Here is a 17,418-nt window from a genome sequence, read left to right as displayed (position 1 = left end):
AATCTCAGCTTCCTGAGTAGTTAGGATTATAGGTATGAGCCATGGGTACCTGGTCTCCTCCACGGATCTTTATTCTGCCCTTATTGTGTGTGTGCTGAATCGGGTACAACACTTCTCTCCTAAGTAAGATGCAGGCCCCAGAAGATGACGTGGGATTCTAAGGACAAATGAGGATCAGAGGGCCTCTCTCCCATCCCTTCAGAATGCCTGGGAGAGATCTGATGGCTGACATCAAACTCTACTGAGAAGCCGAGTGAGCTTTGGGGAACTGCATTCCTCTCATCCTTAGGAAGGAATTTTTTTTTTTTTTTTTTTTGCCAGTTGTGGGGGCTGAACTCTGGGCCTGGGCGCTGTCCCTCAGCTCTTTAGCTCAAGGCTAGTGCTCTACCACTTGAGCCACAGCACTACTTCTGGCTTTTTTCTACTTATGTGGTGCTGAGGAATCGAACCCAGGGCCTCATGAATGCAAGGTAAGCACTCTACCACTGAGCCAACTTCCCAGCCCCAGGAATTTTTTTGATACCAACTTAAAGAGCACTTCTGTTGGCACAGCAAAGCCTACACAGACCCAGAAAGCAGAAAATTAAGTAGTTTTAAAAGATATTTAAATGTCGGATGCCAGTGGCTCAGACCTGTAATCTAGCTACACAGAAAACTGAGATCTGAGGATTGTGATTCAAATCCAGCCTGGGCAGGAAAATCCATGAGACTCTTCTCTCTAATTAACCAGCAAAAAGCTACAAGTAGAGCTGTAGCTCAAGTGGTAAGAGTACTAACCTTGAGAATAAAAACTCAGGGACAGTGCCTAGGCCCTGAGTTCAAGCTCCAGGACTGGCACCAAAAATAATGTTTTTTTTACTTAGGTATTCCCTAAACACTGGCTATAAGGATGGCCCAAGTGGTAGAGTTCCCTCCTAGCATAGATGAGACCCTGAATACAAATATCAGTACTGTCAAAAAAAAGAGAGAGAGAGAGAGAGAGAAAGTTTTGCTAAATACTAGAAAACTTTTGACATTTTAAAACCAAAACAGAAAAGGACATGAATCCAAGCTTCTGCTTTGAATTAGGCCAACTTTATAGGAAATGCACTTTAGAGATTTTTTAATCAGCTATAATCTGATCTTGTTATTCAATGTATGAAATTCCTATGGCATTTAGAGACTAGACTTGTCTCTATGTAAGCATAAAAACAAATGTCAACCTATGAGTGGGTGGATCATGCCTGTAATCCTAGCTACTCTGGAGGCCGACAGCTAAGGACCCTGGCTGGATCAAAGCTAGACTGGGCAGGAAAGCCCATGAAACTGATTTCCAATGAACTACCAAAAAGCCAGAAGTGGAGCTGTGGTTCAAGTGGTAGAATACTAGCCTTAAATACAAAAGCTCAGGGACAGCATCAAGGCTCTGAGTTCACGCCCCAGGATTTGTGCCTATATTCACACGCATGTGCACATATACACACATGCATGCACACACACACACAGAGTCAAAACCAACCGAATATAACTTGGAGATCACCTGTCACCTTTGAATTTTCTCTCTCTCCTTTGAACAAGGGAAATCTAAATTTAGAGATGATTCATAATACTTTGGGGGTATAAGTAGAGCAGTAGTCTGTCTTGAGATTTAGATTTGAAAATCTAGTTGCTTAAATCTGAGTATTTAAGATTTCAGGCTGGTGGAGCATGCCTATAATCCCAGCCCCGAAGAGGTGAAGTTTGAGGCCAGCCTGAGCTACATGGCAAGACTGTGTCCCCAAATGAAAAACAAAAACAAACAAGAATGCTAGATTGGGTGTATAGATAGGGCTAGAACGTACCCCACCCCCTTGCCCCAACCCCTGTACAAAGCCTTGGGTTCAATCTCCAGCACTGTGAAAACATCAAACAAATAAACAAAGAACACCTTCTAAGAGAATTCCACTTTCTGGAATTTTCACAGCAGTGTGTTACACCAGTGAAAATAGTAGCCTTTGTGCTTCTTTCATAACTTTCTTTCTCCTCACTCTGGCTCTTTGGACACAAGAGGCGATTGCTCAACATGTCCTGTACTAACCAGCATTTCTTGCTCATTGGCAAGGCAGGTAGCTTCATGCTTGCAATTTGATTGCTGGATCGTTACACTACGTGTGGGATAGGAGGCAAAGCTGTTCCTTTTCAGGAGTTTCCTGACTTCTCTGGGTAGTGTAGAGACAACAGACACAAAGTTTCTCCTCACCTAAGTTCTTCAAGAGACACAGAGGGAGAATTATGCCGAAGGTCACCACCACCACCAGCACGCGTCCATCCACATACCAGGCTCTGAAAGTCAAGGAAGCAGCTACTGTTATTTTTTGTTGCTGTTGTTTAGAAAGAGACATTTTTAGACAGGCGCTGGTGGCTCACACCTGTAATCTTAACTACTCAGGAGGCTGAGATTGAAGATGGAGGTTCAAAGCCAGCCCAGGCAGGAAAAGTCTGAGAGACTCTTATCTTCAATTAGCCACCAAAAACAGCCAAAAAGGGAGCTGCAGCTGAAGTGGTAGAGTGCTAGCTTTGAGCAGAAAAGCTCATGGACAGTGCCCAGGTCCTGAGTTGAAGCTGTAGGACCAGCACACCAAAAAGGGAAGACTTTTCTTTTTCCCCTCGAAAGTAAGTTTTTACAATATATTTACATTAATTTTAATTGCTGAGGTTTTTTTTTTTGTTTTGTTTTTCTTACCTTTTTATTTTGTTCTTCTAGAATATCAGGATTTGAACTGAGGGTCTTATATATGCTTGGTTGGTGCTCTACTGCCCAAGCCAGTCCTCCAGCCCTGGTTTTTTGGTAGTTATTTTTGGAAATGGAGTTTTCCCAGACGTTTCTGCTCAAGGTTGGCTTTGAACCAAGATCCCGTAAACTTTGGCCTCTTGGGTAGCAAGGATTATAGGCTTGAGCCAATGGGGCTGGGCCATTACTTTGTTTTCTCCTTAGACAATTATTCAAGTTTATTCAAACACTTTATTTATTTATTTTTTTTTGGGTCCGGTCGTGGGGCCTGAACTCTGGGCCTGGGCGCTGTTCCTCAGCTCTTCAGCTCAAGGCTAGCGCTCTACCACTTGAGCCACAGCGCCACTTCCAGCTTTTTTTTCTTTTTGCTTATGTGGTGCTGAGGAATCGAACCCAGGGCTTCAGGCATGCAAGGCAAGCGCTCTACCACTGAGCCACCTTCCCAGCCCTCAAACACTTTAAACATAGGTAGTACTCTCCTGTACGAGGACCCTGCTCCCAGGTTAGAGACCAAGAGATATTGTTTTGTTTTGTTCCTGTCCTTTTGGCTAAATGTAACATTCCTGTGAATTATTTATGTGATTTCAAAGCTGAATGCATATATTACATCTGTCAGATTATAAGCTGTGCTATTAAATATTCAAACAGAAAGTTCCTTTTGGATTGGCTTGGCTGGTATCATGGGGAAGCAAGCCACCAGACATAGGCATTTCTCTCTCCAAGGTTTGACCTTGGATTTGACTTTATACCCTAGGATAAAACACTAGGCACTCTGGTTTCTGTAATCTTCTTTTGGGGTAGGGTAGGAGAGACAGAAAAACTAAGGCTGACAAAAAGTTTTAAACAAGGAATCAAAACATCAAAAACAATATTCCCCAAGATTAGCTCTATCTATTGAGATTGGCTCAATTCTACATTTGTGTGTGTATGTGTGTGTGTGCACACACATGTGTGTGTGCATGCTGGTCCTAGAGCTTGAACTCAAGGCCTAGGCATGGAGCTCTTTTGCATAAGGCTAGTGCTCTCCCACTTGAACCACAAGTCCACTTCTGGGGTTTTTTTGGTGTTTAATTGGAGAGAAGAATCTCACAGATTCTCAGATCTCAGCCTTCTGAGTAGCTAGAATCACAGGTGTGAGTCACCAGCTCTTTTATGTTCTACTTCTGGGATAAAATTACTATACTTAGTATCTGGCCAGGTGCCAGTGACTCACACATCTAATCCTAGCTACTCAGGAGGCTGAAAATTGAGGATCATGGTTTGATGCCTGCATGGGCAGGAAAGTCTATGAGACTCTTATCTCCAATTAACCACAAAAAGCTGGAAGTGGGGGTGTGGCTCAAGTGGTAGAGCACTAGCCTAGAACACAAAAGCATAGGAACAGTGCCCAAGCCCAGAGTTTAAGCTTCAGGACTGGCAAAAAAGAAAAACAAAATAATCCAAAAAAACCCTCAGTATCTATTTTATTTCATAAAAACTAAATAGAGATTTCAGGCTCTTTGGGACAATGTAAATCTACTAGTTATAGCATGACAGAGAAACCTACCTCTCAATTTTCATAAAGAGTTCATCCTGCTTCTTTTATCTATATTATCCCCAATAAACATATTATTGAACCACACATCAAGAAAAAAAGAGCCTAGGAAAATTTGCATTTCTGAAATTTTCTTAAATCAAAAGCCTCGGTTAGCCTGCATTTAAATCAAAAACATGTTGGTTCTATCACAAAGAATGGTCCACAACTTACGGAAATTCCTCTTCTTTTCCCATGAGGAACTTGATGGCGGAAGGAAGTTCATTTTTGACTATGAAGAGATAGCTCAGCATTGCTGGAGGAAAATGAGAATGTTTTTAGGAAGACAATCCTAAGGCACATGTTACAATTTTTGTGAGATGTGACAATTCAGTTTCCAGACGAACTTCAAGAACACAAGCTGCTTGTGTTCTTGAAGTTAGCTGGTGGCTCATGCCTGTAATCCTAGCTATTGAGATGGCTGAGATCTGAGGATCATGGTTTGAAGCCAGTCCAAGCAGGAAAGTCCAGGAGACTTTTATCTCCAATTAACCACCAAAAAAAACTGGGAGTGGTGATATAACAGGCTCAAGTGGTACATGCTAGCTTTGAGCACAAAAACTGAGGAACAGCACCTGGGCCTTGAGTTCAAGACTTAGGAGGAAACACCACAAAAAAAAAAGAAAAACAAATGCTGAGCGCTGATGGCTCAGGCCTATAATCCTAGCTATTCAGGAGACCGAAATCTGAGGACTATAGTTTGAAGCCAGCCTGGGCAGAAAAGTCCATGAGACTCTTGCCTGCAATTAACCACCAGAAAACTGGAAGTGGAGCTGAAGTGGAGAGCACTGGTCTTGAGCAGAAAAGCTCAGAGGCAGAGCCCAGGTCCTGAGTTCACATCCCATGACCAGAAGCAGGTAGCTAAGCCTCCCACTCTGGCAATATATTCATCTCTAAGTAAGTGGTTGTCTCTTCCTTCCCTTGCGACATTTTAACCATCAGATAGGAGCTGCTTCAATTCCGATAAATCTCATATGGACACTGAACCACCAAAATAGGAAAGATAATGATAGTCACCCAGTTTGAAATTATGTATAAAAATGTATGTTGTTCCTTTTTCTTTTTGCTTTACCTCCAGTGTTCTGTAGAGATGTAGCTCCGAAGATTACAAGCTTCCCTGTGGTACCAAAGACCTGCTCACCTAATTTTTCATAAACCATGCAACCTATTTAAAGAAACAAAGTTAAGGTCACAGAAAAAAAAATGACAAGGTTCTAAAGGCTAACATGTTAACATCTTGCCAGGAGCCAGTGGTTCACACTTATAATCCTAGCTACTCAAGAAGCTGAGATCTGAAGGTCAGGGTTCAAAGCCAGCCCAGGCAAGAAAGTCCACGAGATCTTTATTGCCAATGAACTACCAATAAGCTGGAAGTGGAGTTGTGGCTCAAATAGTAGAACACTGGCCTTGAGTAAAAAAAAAAAAAGCTTAAAGGAACAGCCTCCAAGTCCTGAATTCAAGCCCCAGGACCGGCACAAAGAATGAAAAGTAAAAATAAAGAGCCAAGACGTTATACATTGTTTATTCACCAGGTTGCTCTGTGCTTCTACAGAACTCCCATGTTGGCTTTGCAGGCTAAGGTACTGGCATGATGAATCAAGTTCCTGACATTTTTAAATGTCAGCCATGAGCTCCATTTCTGCTTTTTCACTTGGCTAAAGAAGTAGGAAAGTAACTGAACTATGAGGTCATAAAAGTTATTTTAAACCATCTCTACCTTTCTTGGGGAAATACCCACTCTGATATTTTTTTTACAGGTTTGATATATATACTCTTAAAATGTTTGATTTCTAAAAGATTTTCATTTTTTGAGACCAAAAAAAAAAAGAGTACCTTTTGAATTATCTTACTGGCTGCCAGAGGCTTATACCTGTAATTCCTGTATACCTACTCAGGAGGTTGAGATCTGAGGATTGAAACCGTTACAGCCAGCCCAGGCAAAGAAATCTGTGAGACTTTTATCTCCAATTAACTAGCAAAAATCTGAAAGTAAAGTCGGGTGCCAGTGGCTCATGCCTGTAATCCTAGCTACTTAGAAGCCTGGGATCAGAGGATCATGGTTCGAAGCCAGCCTGGACAGGAAACTCCGTGAGACTCTTATCTCCAATAAACTACTCAAAAAAGCCAGAATTGGGTCTGTAGCTCAAGTGGTAGAGCATTTGCCTTGAGCAAAAGAAGCTCAGGGACAGCACCCAGGCCCAGAGTTCAAGCCAGCAAAAAATAACAATAATGACAATAATAATAATAATTAAATAAATATCTGAAAGTGGAGCTGTGGCTCAAGTAGTAGAGTGCCAGCCTTGAGTGAAAAAGCAAAGGGACAGTTCCCAGGCCTTGAGTTCAAGCTGCAGTTTTGGCACACACACACACACACACACACACACACACACACACACACACACACACACACACAATGGTTTCAGAACATCTCAGTCTCTCTGATCTAAAATAAAACACCAAATTTAGCTACATCTAACAGTTACTACGTAAAAATTCTGATCATTTGTGAAATTTAGGTGAAAGATAGCTCACTTCTAAAATGAAAGCAGTGGATAGAGCTATCCAAAGAATAAACTGATGTCACCAAAATGTGAAACTGATCAACTGGCTCATCTCACTCAATGCTAAAATCCGAAAACATTCATTAAAATCATGACAGTTTGAAGTCCAGGTTTTCAAAAGGTTCACAGAAGAGCAATATGGGTCAGGCTATAATTAAACCTTTGTTTAATCTCTCCTAAGACTGGTGTTTAAACTAGACAATGACTAGATGCTGAATTTATGACAAAATGTTCCAGGCATCTGTATACAATAGCTGGCCAATATGGCTTGAGCTAATGTAAAAGTCAAAGTATCATGAACATAATCCAGTGATTCAGAAATGGAAAATAAACATGTCAGGTATTGTACTGTCCAGAGAACTCAGCGTCCTAGGGCACTCCACCTTGCCTCAGGAGGAACAATTTCTCCTTGGAATATGCGCCACAGAGGATAAAACATCTGTTTACTTCACAAACACTCTGCTCAGGATTTATAAAGGCCTAAAGAAAGATTGACGCCTTTCCAGTGATGTCATCACAAACCAGAAGAACAAGAATGAGTGACAACAGTATTTGTTCAGTGTTCGTGTCCATTTGATTTCGGTGTTGCTGCCACCGTCAGTCTTTCCATAGAAGGTCAAAGGATTCCTTTATTTCTTGACATAATCCAGTGCTGGCTGAGGAGCGAAGGTGGCTTTCGCCTGTCATCCTAGCTACTTCGGAGGCTGAGAGTTTATCTGAGGATCCCTATTTGAAGCCAGCCTGGACAGGAAGTCTGTGAGATTCTTATCTCCAATTAACTGACAAAAAGGCAGAGATAGAGCTGTGGCTCCAGGGGTGGAGCACCAGCTTTGAGAAAGAAAAAACAAAAACAAAAACAAGTGAGGCTGCAAAGACCTGAGTTTAAGTCCCAGAATAAATAAATAAGTAAATTACTACTAATGATCACAGTCATCATTAATAATCCAGTTATCCTTAAAGGAGAACTTCACTTATTCATAATATCATCCTGAAAATCATGGCCTTAACACAATTAGATCTCTTCACAGCTTACCTGTTTCCTTGGAGCAGATCAATAGGAGGTTTATTGAATATATAGACAGCAATGTCACTGAAGTCAATAGGATCCTAAAGCAAAGAAACGAAATCCTGAGGTCATAACTAGAAAATACATTCTGACCTTTAATTTTAGAATCGCTAAGGTGAATATACATGGTTAACATCAATTGTTAACAGTGTCCAAAGTGTGGATCCTATTACTTACCCTGCTTTAAAAACCTTAATAAATACCCCACCAAATAAAGGAGCACTCTGCCAATGCTAGTTCATTATGTAATTCAAAGCTAAGCCTGAAACTCTTGGCCCACGTCTATAATCCTTACCATTCAGAAGGCTGAGATATGAGGATCAAAGTTCAAAACCAGACCAAGCACAAAAGTCTATGCGACTCTTATCTCCAATTAACTGGCAAAAAGCTCAAAATGTAGCTGTTGTTCAAATTGTAGAGTGCCAGCCTTGATCAAAAAAAAAAGCTAAAGGCCCTGAATTCAAGCTCTAGTACTAGCACAAAATAATAAAAGAAAAAGAACCATATGCCAGTAGCTCAGACCTAGAATGCTAGCTATTCAAGATGCTGAAATCTGAGGATTGTGGTTCAAAGCCAGCCCAGGCTGGAAAGTACAGGAAACTCTCATCTTCAATTAACCACCAAAAGGCTGGAAGTGGAGGTATTGCTTGAACGGTAGAGCGCTAACCTTCAGTAAAAATATAATAAAATAAAAAATGCAGAGACAAGTGTTCAGGTACCAAGTTCAAGCTTCCAGGGCTGGCACAAGAAAAGAAAGAAGGAAGGAAGGAGGGAAGGAAGGAAGGAAGGACATGTCTGGTATAATGCATTATTGCAATGGATTGCACTGTGGGTAATTAAAGGTAATTATGTTCCCAGTAAATGTTGCGGAGAGGTACCTGGCCACAGCAGGCTGAGGTGCTTGCCCCACCTCCACTGCACACCGGTTGAGTGGCGGCTGTAGGGCTAGTTCCAACTCCTGGGCCTTGCTTTGCCTGGGCAGAAGGACCACTCCTCAGCACCCTCTGGTCCTATAGCGCTTTGCTTCTAATGTGTAGCTTTGTAGCCACCAGGAAGTGAAAGAGGAATACAGAATGATCACCAACAGAACAGATGGACTGCCAGAAATGGGCCAAAAGAACAAGAGGGAAAGAGTGTCACAGAAATCAGACAAACGCTTAGAGAAAGAATAGAAAAATGATGCTGGGCGCTGGTGGCTCACACCCATAATCCTAGCTACTAAGGAGGCTGAGATCTGAGGGTTGGTTCAAGCCAGCCTGGGCAGGAAAAGTCCATGAAACCCTTATCTCCAATAAACCACCTGTGGCTCAAGCTAGCCTTGAGCTAAAGAGCTGAGGGACAGTGCCCAAGCCTAGAGTTCGAGCCCCATAACCAAAAAAAGAATAGAAAAATGAATGCTTGGGCAAAGGCCAAGCTACCCCCACTTCAAGGGGAATTCAGATTAAAAGTTTAAATTAAAAAGTTATGAAGCCGGGCACCGGGGGCTCACGCCTGTAATCCTAGCTACTCAGGAGGCTGAGATCTGAGAATCGCGGTTCAAAGCCAGCCCGGGCAGGAAAGACCATGAGACTTCTATCTCCAATAAACCACTAGAAAACCGGAAGTGGCGCTGTAGCTCAAATGGTAGAGCGCTCGCCTTGAGCTGAAGAGCTGAGGGACAGCGCCCAGGCCCAGAGTTCAAGCCCCATGACCGACAAAAAAAAAAAAAAAGTTATGAAATGGTGCTGGCAAAATCAGTTAAACACCTGTAGAAAACTAAAGTTAGATCCTTATATATCACACTGCACCAGAATCAACTCCAAATGGATCAAAGACCTCGAAGTAAAAGCAGACACCCTGGAAACATTATAAGAACAAACAGGAGAAACTCTAGGGCTCAATGGTGCAGGCCAAAATTTTCTTAATAAAGAGCCAGAAACACAACAAATCAGAGAAAGGTTGAATAAATGGGATTGCATGAAATTGCAGAACTTCTATACAGCAAAGAAAATAGCTACCAAGATCAATAGAAAGCCCATGGATTGGGAGAAGATCTTCACTAGACATACAACGAAGGCCTCATATCTAAAATATACTCAGAACTCTAAAAACAGATCCTCAGAGAAACAACTGCCCCATTAATAAGTGGGCTAAAGACTTAAAGAGAGATTTCTCTGAAGAGTAAATAAGAATGGCCAAAAGACACATGAAGAAACGCTCAACTTCTCTAACCATAAAAGAAATGTAAATCAAAACAGCATTGAGATTCCACACCCCAGTTAGAATGGCTATAATCAAGAACTCTAATAACAACAGATGCTGGAGGGGATGTGGCCAAAAGGGAACCTTACTGCATTGTTGGTGGGAATATAAACTTGTTCAACCACTCTGGAAAGCAGTATGGAGGTTCCTCAAAAGACTCCACATAGAGCTCCCCTACGACCCAGCAAGCCCACTTCTGGGCATTTACCCCAGTGATTACAAACAAGACCATACTAAAGCTACCAGCACAACTATGTTTGCTGAAGCATTATTCACCCAGCTGCCCCTCAGTAGATGAATGGATCAAGAAAATATGGCATATATATATATGTATATATGTGTGCATATATATATACATATATATATATATATATGAATTCTATGCTTCCATCAGAAAGAATGACACTGCCCCATTTGTTAGGAAATAGAAAGACTTGGAAAAAATCATATTAAGTGGAGTAAGCCAGATGCAAAGAAATATAAGTCCCATGGTTTCCCTAATTTGCAATAATTAGTGTATGTCTAGGATAGTCTTATCAGATAAGCAGAAAAGGTCAAAAGCTATGTACATATGACCATATAAGATGATGCTTAGTAAAATGAACCCCAAGATATGGACACAAGAGGTTTTTCTTTGTTGTTGTTGTTTTTAATGTATTATGTGATTTTTTTTCTTTAATATGTTCTTCCTCCTTTGGTATATTCCCTGTTGTCACTGTATTTGGTTTTTGTACCCTGCATCTTGTATATGCATTTACCTAATTTGGGGAGGGGAAGGAGAATAAAAAAATGCTGAAACAAGGACACAGGATGATCCATTGCAACAATAATACTCACAAGACACTATGTCAGAAATGAACTTTACAATTTTGGGGTGGGGAGGAATGGGGGAGGTGGGGGAGGGAAGGGATAAGGAGAAAAACAAAGGAGGGGGTAATAATGCTTGGTAAGAAACGTACTCATTACTTTACTCATGTAACTGTAACCCCTCTGTTCAGCATCTTTATAATAAAATAATTTTTTAAAAGTTATGATTCATGAGCTGGGTGCCAGTGGCTTATGTCTGTAATCATAGCTATTTGGGGAGATGAGATCTGAAGATCAGTTTTAAACCAGCTGCAGGAAAGTCCATGAGACCCCAATCAACAAAAAGCCGCAAGGAGAACTATGCCTAAAGTGGTAGAGCACTAGCCTTGAGCAAAAAACTCAGGGACAGTGCTAGGCCCTGAGTTCAAGGCACAGGTCTGGCATCAAACACACACACACACACACACACACACACACATTTTGTTAGCCAATGAGCTCCCTTCCCACAGCTTAGTACACTCCTTCCTTTCACCACAGCTTAGCATGCTCCCTTCCTAGGCAATATTAGGCCTATAGTAAAGGCAGTAAATAATCAGCCTCCAGCCCTCTTTACCTTGGGATGGCACTTCTCTGGGGCAGCTACCACCATGTAAGGCAGCAAGAGCCCCTCAGAGTGACCTTCAGGTCTGGGCAGCTGCAGGGCCTCTTATCTACTACTTGAACAACAGCCATAAATCCCAGTCCACCATTATGAAGCCCCTGGACCTCAGGTCCACACCAGGGTCTCCTCCTCCTAGCCCCTTCTAGCCCCTCCTAAACCTCCTAGGTTATATAGGTCACCTCAGACAATAGCCGGTACTTCTTCTTACTTCTTCCGTGTGAGAAGGGTTTTGCCGGCCCCTTTCTCGGCTATAAACCTTTCTTTGTCTTCTGTACCTGGCTATCTGCATGGCTTTCTGGAAAAGTCCAATTTCCTCTAGCATATATGTACATATATGTGTATATATATATATATATATATATATATATACACATATATGTGTGTATATATGATTACTAATATATATAATTACTAAGAAAATAAAATATAGTGTATCTGTTTGGTTAGAAGCCTTCAGTAAGGCACTGAGGAAGTGCCTTCAGATATACTTCTTTATTTGTCATGTGTAAGGAGAGTGATTAAGAGATATGAGATACTGAAAGCAATTGAGATATGTCATACAACAAGATTTGCTAAATCCTGTTGGAGAAAAACATATAGGACTAAACTATAGCTTGATATATTTTGCTCTAAAGTAAACAATATTTATAAGGAAGAAACAAGGTTTGAGCTATATTCCGAGCTCTCTCATGTTTTCAGACACATTCAATAGTCAGGCACTGGTGACTCAGGTACTTAGGAGGCTGAGATGTGAGGATTGAGGTTGGAGGCCAGCATGGGCAGAGAAAGGTTGTAAGATTCTTATCGCCAATTATCCACCAAAATGCCAGAAGTGGAGCTATAGCTTAAGTGTAGAGCACTGGCTTTGAGAAATAAAGCTAAAGGATAGCATCCAGGCTCTGAGTTCAAGCCCTAGGATGGGCATGTACCTGTGAATACACACCAGTCATTCATGGGAAAAGCCAGGCTTTGTGTGCTCTTCTTGAATAACATCTTCAAGCTTCTACTTGCTTCCTTAGAATACAGAGTTAAGCAATAGTTCAAATTCCCCTTCCCTATATCTTTTTTTTTGGTCGTGGGGCTTAAACTCTGGGCCTGAGCGCTGTCCCTCAGCTCTTCAGCTCAAGGCTAGTGCACTACCACTTGAGCCACAGCACCACTTCCAGTTTTCTGGTGGTTTATTGGAGATTAGAGTTTCACAGACTTTCCTACCCAGGCTGGCTTTGAACCATGATCCTCAGATCTCAGCCTCCTGAGTAGCTAGGATTACAGGCGTGAGCCACTGGTGCCTGGCCCCCATATCTTTGAGGCTCAACACATTATAATTTTTTATTATTGTTTGGGTCAAATAACCTATATTGAAATATGTCTTTTTATGTTTTTTTTTTTTTTTTTTTTCCTTTATTTTTTTTTTGGGGGGGGGGGGGGGGGTGGTGTTGGTACTGGAGATTGAACTCAAGCCCAGGTGCTGTCTCTGAGCATTTTTGCTCAAGGCTAGCCCTCTGCTACTTTAGCCATTCCTCCACTTTTCACTTTTTTAGTGCTTCATTGGAGATAAGAGTCTCATGGACTTTCCTGCTTAGCCTGGCTTAGAACCATGATCCTCAGGTCTCAGACTCCTGAGTAACTAGAATGACAGGCATGAGCCACCAGCACCTGGCAAACAAAAAAAAAAAAAAGAGTTTGTTAAAGCCTTAATTTACTTTAATGAGATTCTATAAAATTAGTAAAAGCAATCTTGTTTTTAGTAATTAGCAAAAATAAGTTTGGAAGATTTCACTGTATACCAGGTCTATTCTTGGCACATTTTTTCCCACTATTTCTGTTTTACAGATAAGGTAATTGAAGGCAGAGAAGTTAAATATTTTTGTCTAAGATAACACAGCAAGAGTCAGAGGACTAGGATACTAAGATCTGGTAGAAGGTGATTAGTGTGTTGTTTTTAAACTAGATGAGGAAATGAAGGAGATAGTTTTAGAGAAAGCTGGCCTCAAAAAGGTAAGATCAATGATTAATACAAGTGCTTCTATTTCTTTTCTTGTTGGCAAGTCTAAATACTTTGAGGCAAACTTTTCTTAAACCAGCCTCACTATTGGTTAGGTAATTTTGTTGTTGAGTAAACCAAATAGTATATAGTATAATCCTGAAGAAAAAAAAAAGATTTAAAAGAGGGATGGGGCTGGGAATGTGGCTTAGTGGTCAAGTGCTTGCCTAGCATGCATGAATCCCTGGGTTTGATTCCTCAGCCTTGAGCAAAATGGAGGCTCAGGGACAGTTCTCAGGCCCTGAGTTCAAGGCCTGGCAAAAACAAAACAAAGCAAAAACAAACCAATAAACCAAAAACTAAAAGAAGTATGATCTTACCCTTTGTGCATCACAACTTTTAATTTTAATTTTTTAATTTTTAATTTAAAAAAATTAAAAGCGGGCTGGGAAGGTGGCTCAGTGGTAGAGCGCTTGCCTTGCATGCATGAGGCCCTGAGTTTGATTCCTCAGCACCATATAAGTAGAAAAAGCCAGAAGTGGTGTTATGGCTTATGTGGTAGAGCACTAGCCTTGAGCTGAAGAGCTCAGGGACAGCGCCCAGGCCCAGAGTTCAGGCCCCACAGCTGACCAAAAAATTAATTAATTAATAAAATTAAAAGAGGCATGAAAACAAAAATAACAAAAAATAACCATTAAAAAAAACTTACTGGGTTAGGTTGATGCTTTTTGAGGTTGAAAAAGTTTGCAAGAGCTCTGCCTTTAAATGAGGAAATCAGACTAGAAAGAAGGAACCCATAGTTACTGCCACTTCCTGTTTGTGCAGCTAGCTGGAAGAGCACCACGAGTTTTATAGATGCTCTATTGTAACTGCTGACATGACCTTGTTCCTGTTCTTTATCCCACAAGGACATCTTGCTTCTTCTTTCCTTAAACCTGGGTAGCTAGGATTACAGGTGTGAACCACCAGTGCCTGGCAAGTTTGGTTTTTGCTTTAAATCCATAAAAATAGAGGCGATAGATAATACAGTTATAGAGTCCATGAAACATTGGAGCTTTTATGACTTTCTCTTTTAAATCCTTCTGATAAAAAAACAAAAACAAAACCCAAAAAGCCAAAAAAAAAAAAAAAACTTGTTCTCAGCAATTGAGCCTTATAGCAAGGCTGTGTATGTGTGTTTGGTCTGTAGGTCCTTGTGTGCCTACCCTTGGTACAGCTGTGGATCCTTGATACCACGTGCCTGATAGAAGAAGAACCAAGTTTACTGGCTTACACAGGAGTGGTTTTCCAATCTACTAAGCCAACTGCCACTCTGTGCAGAATGAAAGTTGCAGCTAATTTTGCAGACCTCTGCCTCCAGCTTTACTGTGTTGCTTTGCCCCTGGCCTTCTGTGAATCAAGAGGAGTGGATGGAAAAGACATGCTCTGTACCACGGAGGTGAATCATGCTGTAAAACCACAGACCATATAGTTATCTCTTACAAGCTAAGAAAAAATCCAGGGGATGAAAATAGAAATTGTACCACAGCTCCTGGATAGCACCAAAACACCCGGTGTAACTCAGAATAAGCAGGATTGTGTGAACTCTTTTATGTGTGTGCTAGGACTGTGGCTTGAACTCAGGATTTCAAGCTCTCACTTGGTTTTTGTTTGGTTTGGGTTGGGTTGGGTGGGTTTTTTGGTTGGTTTTTGTTTGTTTGTTTGTTTTCTGCCTAACTTTAGAGCTCTACCACTTTAGACACAACTCCATTTTCAGCTTTTGCTGATTAATTGGAGGAAGGAATCTCTCAAATTTATCTGCCCAGGATGGTTTCAAGGTATGATCCGCAGATCTCAGCCTCTTGAGCCTCTAAGATTATAGGAGTTAGGCAGGTTAGGACTGAGTATGAGTGTATATTTTCTCTCTCTCTCTCTCTCTCTCTCTCTTCTTTTCTACCTCTCTGGCACCAAGAGAACTGAATTCTTGGAACGTCTTATCAGACGTATCAGAAATCACTCATTAACTAAGCAGTAAGGGCTCAACTATTAAAAAAAAAATGGGTGAGACCCATCTTCCACAAGGGCCAGCTCTTGCTGTTCATAAAATAGGCAGTCATTGTTAGCACAGTGCTAACCACACTCCCGTTTTTCTATTTCTGAAGAGCTTCTAAATCCAATAAATTTCAAAAAGAGCTCAGTGGCTCTGCTCTGTCCTTTATCCATGTATTTCAAATGTTGGCAAGCTTGAATGTGTCATTTCTCCCTTCTAGTATTATTATTCCCAAACAAGAGACTCTGATGCCAATTATTCTTGCTGCCAGCTGAAGGGCATTTCTCTGTTCGGATCATTTCTAGGGAGCCCTGAATATAACTCAAAGAATTTTCAAAACAAATAAGTGACTGAGAGGATGGAAGAGTCGTGGACCTCCCAGGACTTCCCAGAAGGCCACCATTTCCTGACTGTATTCCTTTTAACTGGTCCATTTTCTTATCACACGAGTCTATTTGCTTTTAGCTTAGGAGTGCAGAGACAAGGAAAACATTCACAAGAACATTCCCAAAAACCATTTTTTGTTACCACTAAGAACAAATTATCAGCCAGGCCCTGGTGGCTCACACCTGTAATCCTAGCTACTCAGGAGGCTGAGATCTGAGGATCGTGATTCAAAGACAAGCTGGGCAGACATAGCCAAAAGACTCTTATCTCCAATGAACCAGCAAAACACCAGAAGCAGAGGTATGGCTCAAGTGGCAGAGTGCTAGCCTTGAATGAAGAGCTAAGGGACAGCACGTAGGTCCTGAGATCAAGCCCCAGTATTGGTACAAAATATAAATAAATGAGCAACGTTATCATCCTGGTGAGTATCCTCCCAACTTCTTGGAATATACGTAGAGTAATAAAGCAATGACAGCTCAGTAGTAGAGGAACACTGTGATCTCTTCCAACGTACCGGAATTTGCTAAAAGAGATGTGGAAACATCAAAGAGTTGTGCTGAAGCAGTTACTTAGGCATATAAACTTCTTGACAGAATGAAGAAAACATTTGTGCAACTGATAATGTTAAACAAGGACTTAGGATCGCATGCTGATGGAGCCATGGCTCTGATTCTGTCCTGTCTCCTCCTATGTGAATTCTACCTCCAAACAGATTCTAGGCGAGAAAGAACCTGGTAGACTGTTCTGACTAGCATGGCTACTTACTAGTTTGTTTATACATACTAGTGATGGACAACAAAATGTTGCTTTCCTTGGGTAGTAGGATAATTACAAATTATCCCCCAAGAAATTTGCCTACAACTGAAATAGATGATCCTAATAAACAGAGGATAAATTCATTTCCTTTTGCTTGGACTTAGGGCCTTGAGTACTTGATTGGCTTTTTTTTCCCATGCAAGGCTAACACTCAACCACTTGAGCCACAACTCCACTTCTGGCTTTTTGGTGGTTAAGCACCTTGCAGACTTTTCTACCCAAGCTGGCTTTGATCTTCAATTCTCATCTCAGTCTCATGAGTAGCTTATGTAGAATTGTAGGTGTGAATCACCAGTGCTGGACTTATTTCGAGCGTTCAAATGAAAAAAGTCCTTCTTAGGAAAATGCATGCTGAGCACTGAATCCCAGACTCCTCTGGTGCTTTGTTTTTTTTTTTTTTTTTTTTGTGTCCGGTGATGGGGCCGGACGTCTGGGCCTCCGCGCCTCCCCCCCCCCCCCCTGCTCTGCTAACTAGATACAAAGTGGCTTTCTTATATTTTGTTTTGTTTTAGTGAAAGGGAATTTTTTCCCCCTGTCTCCCTCT

The 17,418-nt window shown here is 41.3% G+C and overlaps 1 protein-coding gene across 6 annotated transcripts in view; it reads right to left on the bottom strand.

Annotated features, from left to right (window-relative positions):
- Positions 1–17,418, bottom strand: part of Slc38a1 (solute carrier family 38, member 1) — a 64,880-nt gene that overhangs the window by 11,015 nt on the left and 36,447 nt on the right. For all 6 annotated transcript variants that reach the window (XM_013018851.1, XM_013018856.1, XM_013018853.1 and 3 more), the window contains 4 exons: positions 7,917–7,990; positions 5,395–5,487; positions 4,497–4,578; positions 2,219–2,301 (listed from right to left, as the gene is read on the bottom strand). In XM_013018851.1, coding sequence (XP_012874305.1) covers positions 2,219–2,301; positions 4,497–4,578; positions 5,395–5,487; positions 7,917–7,990 — 332 coding nt within the window. The remainder of the gene's footprint in view (positions 1–2,218; positions 2,302–4,496; positions 4,579–5,394; positions 5,488–7,916; positions 7,991–17,418) is intronic.

This window comes from Dipodomys ordii, unplaced genomic scaffold (genome assembly GCF_000151885.1).
Source record: "Dipodomys ordii isolate 6190 unplaced genomic scaffold, Dord_2.0 Scaffold42, whole genome shotgun sequence".
NCBI lineage: Eukaryota > Metazoa > Chordata > Mammalia > Rodentia > Heteromyidae > Dipodomys > Dipodomys ordii.
This window is presented reverse-complemented; position numbering and strand designations above follow the sequence as displayed.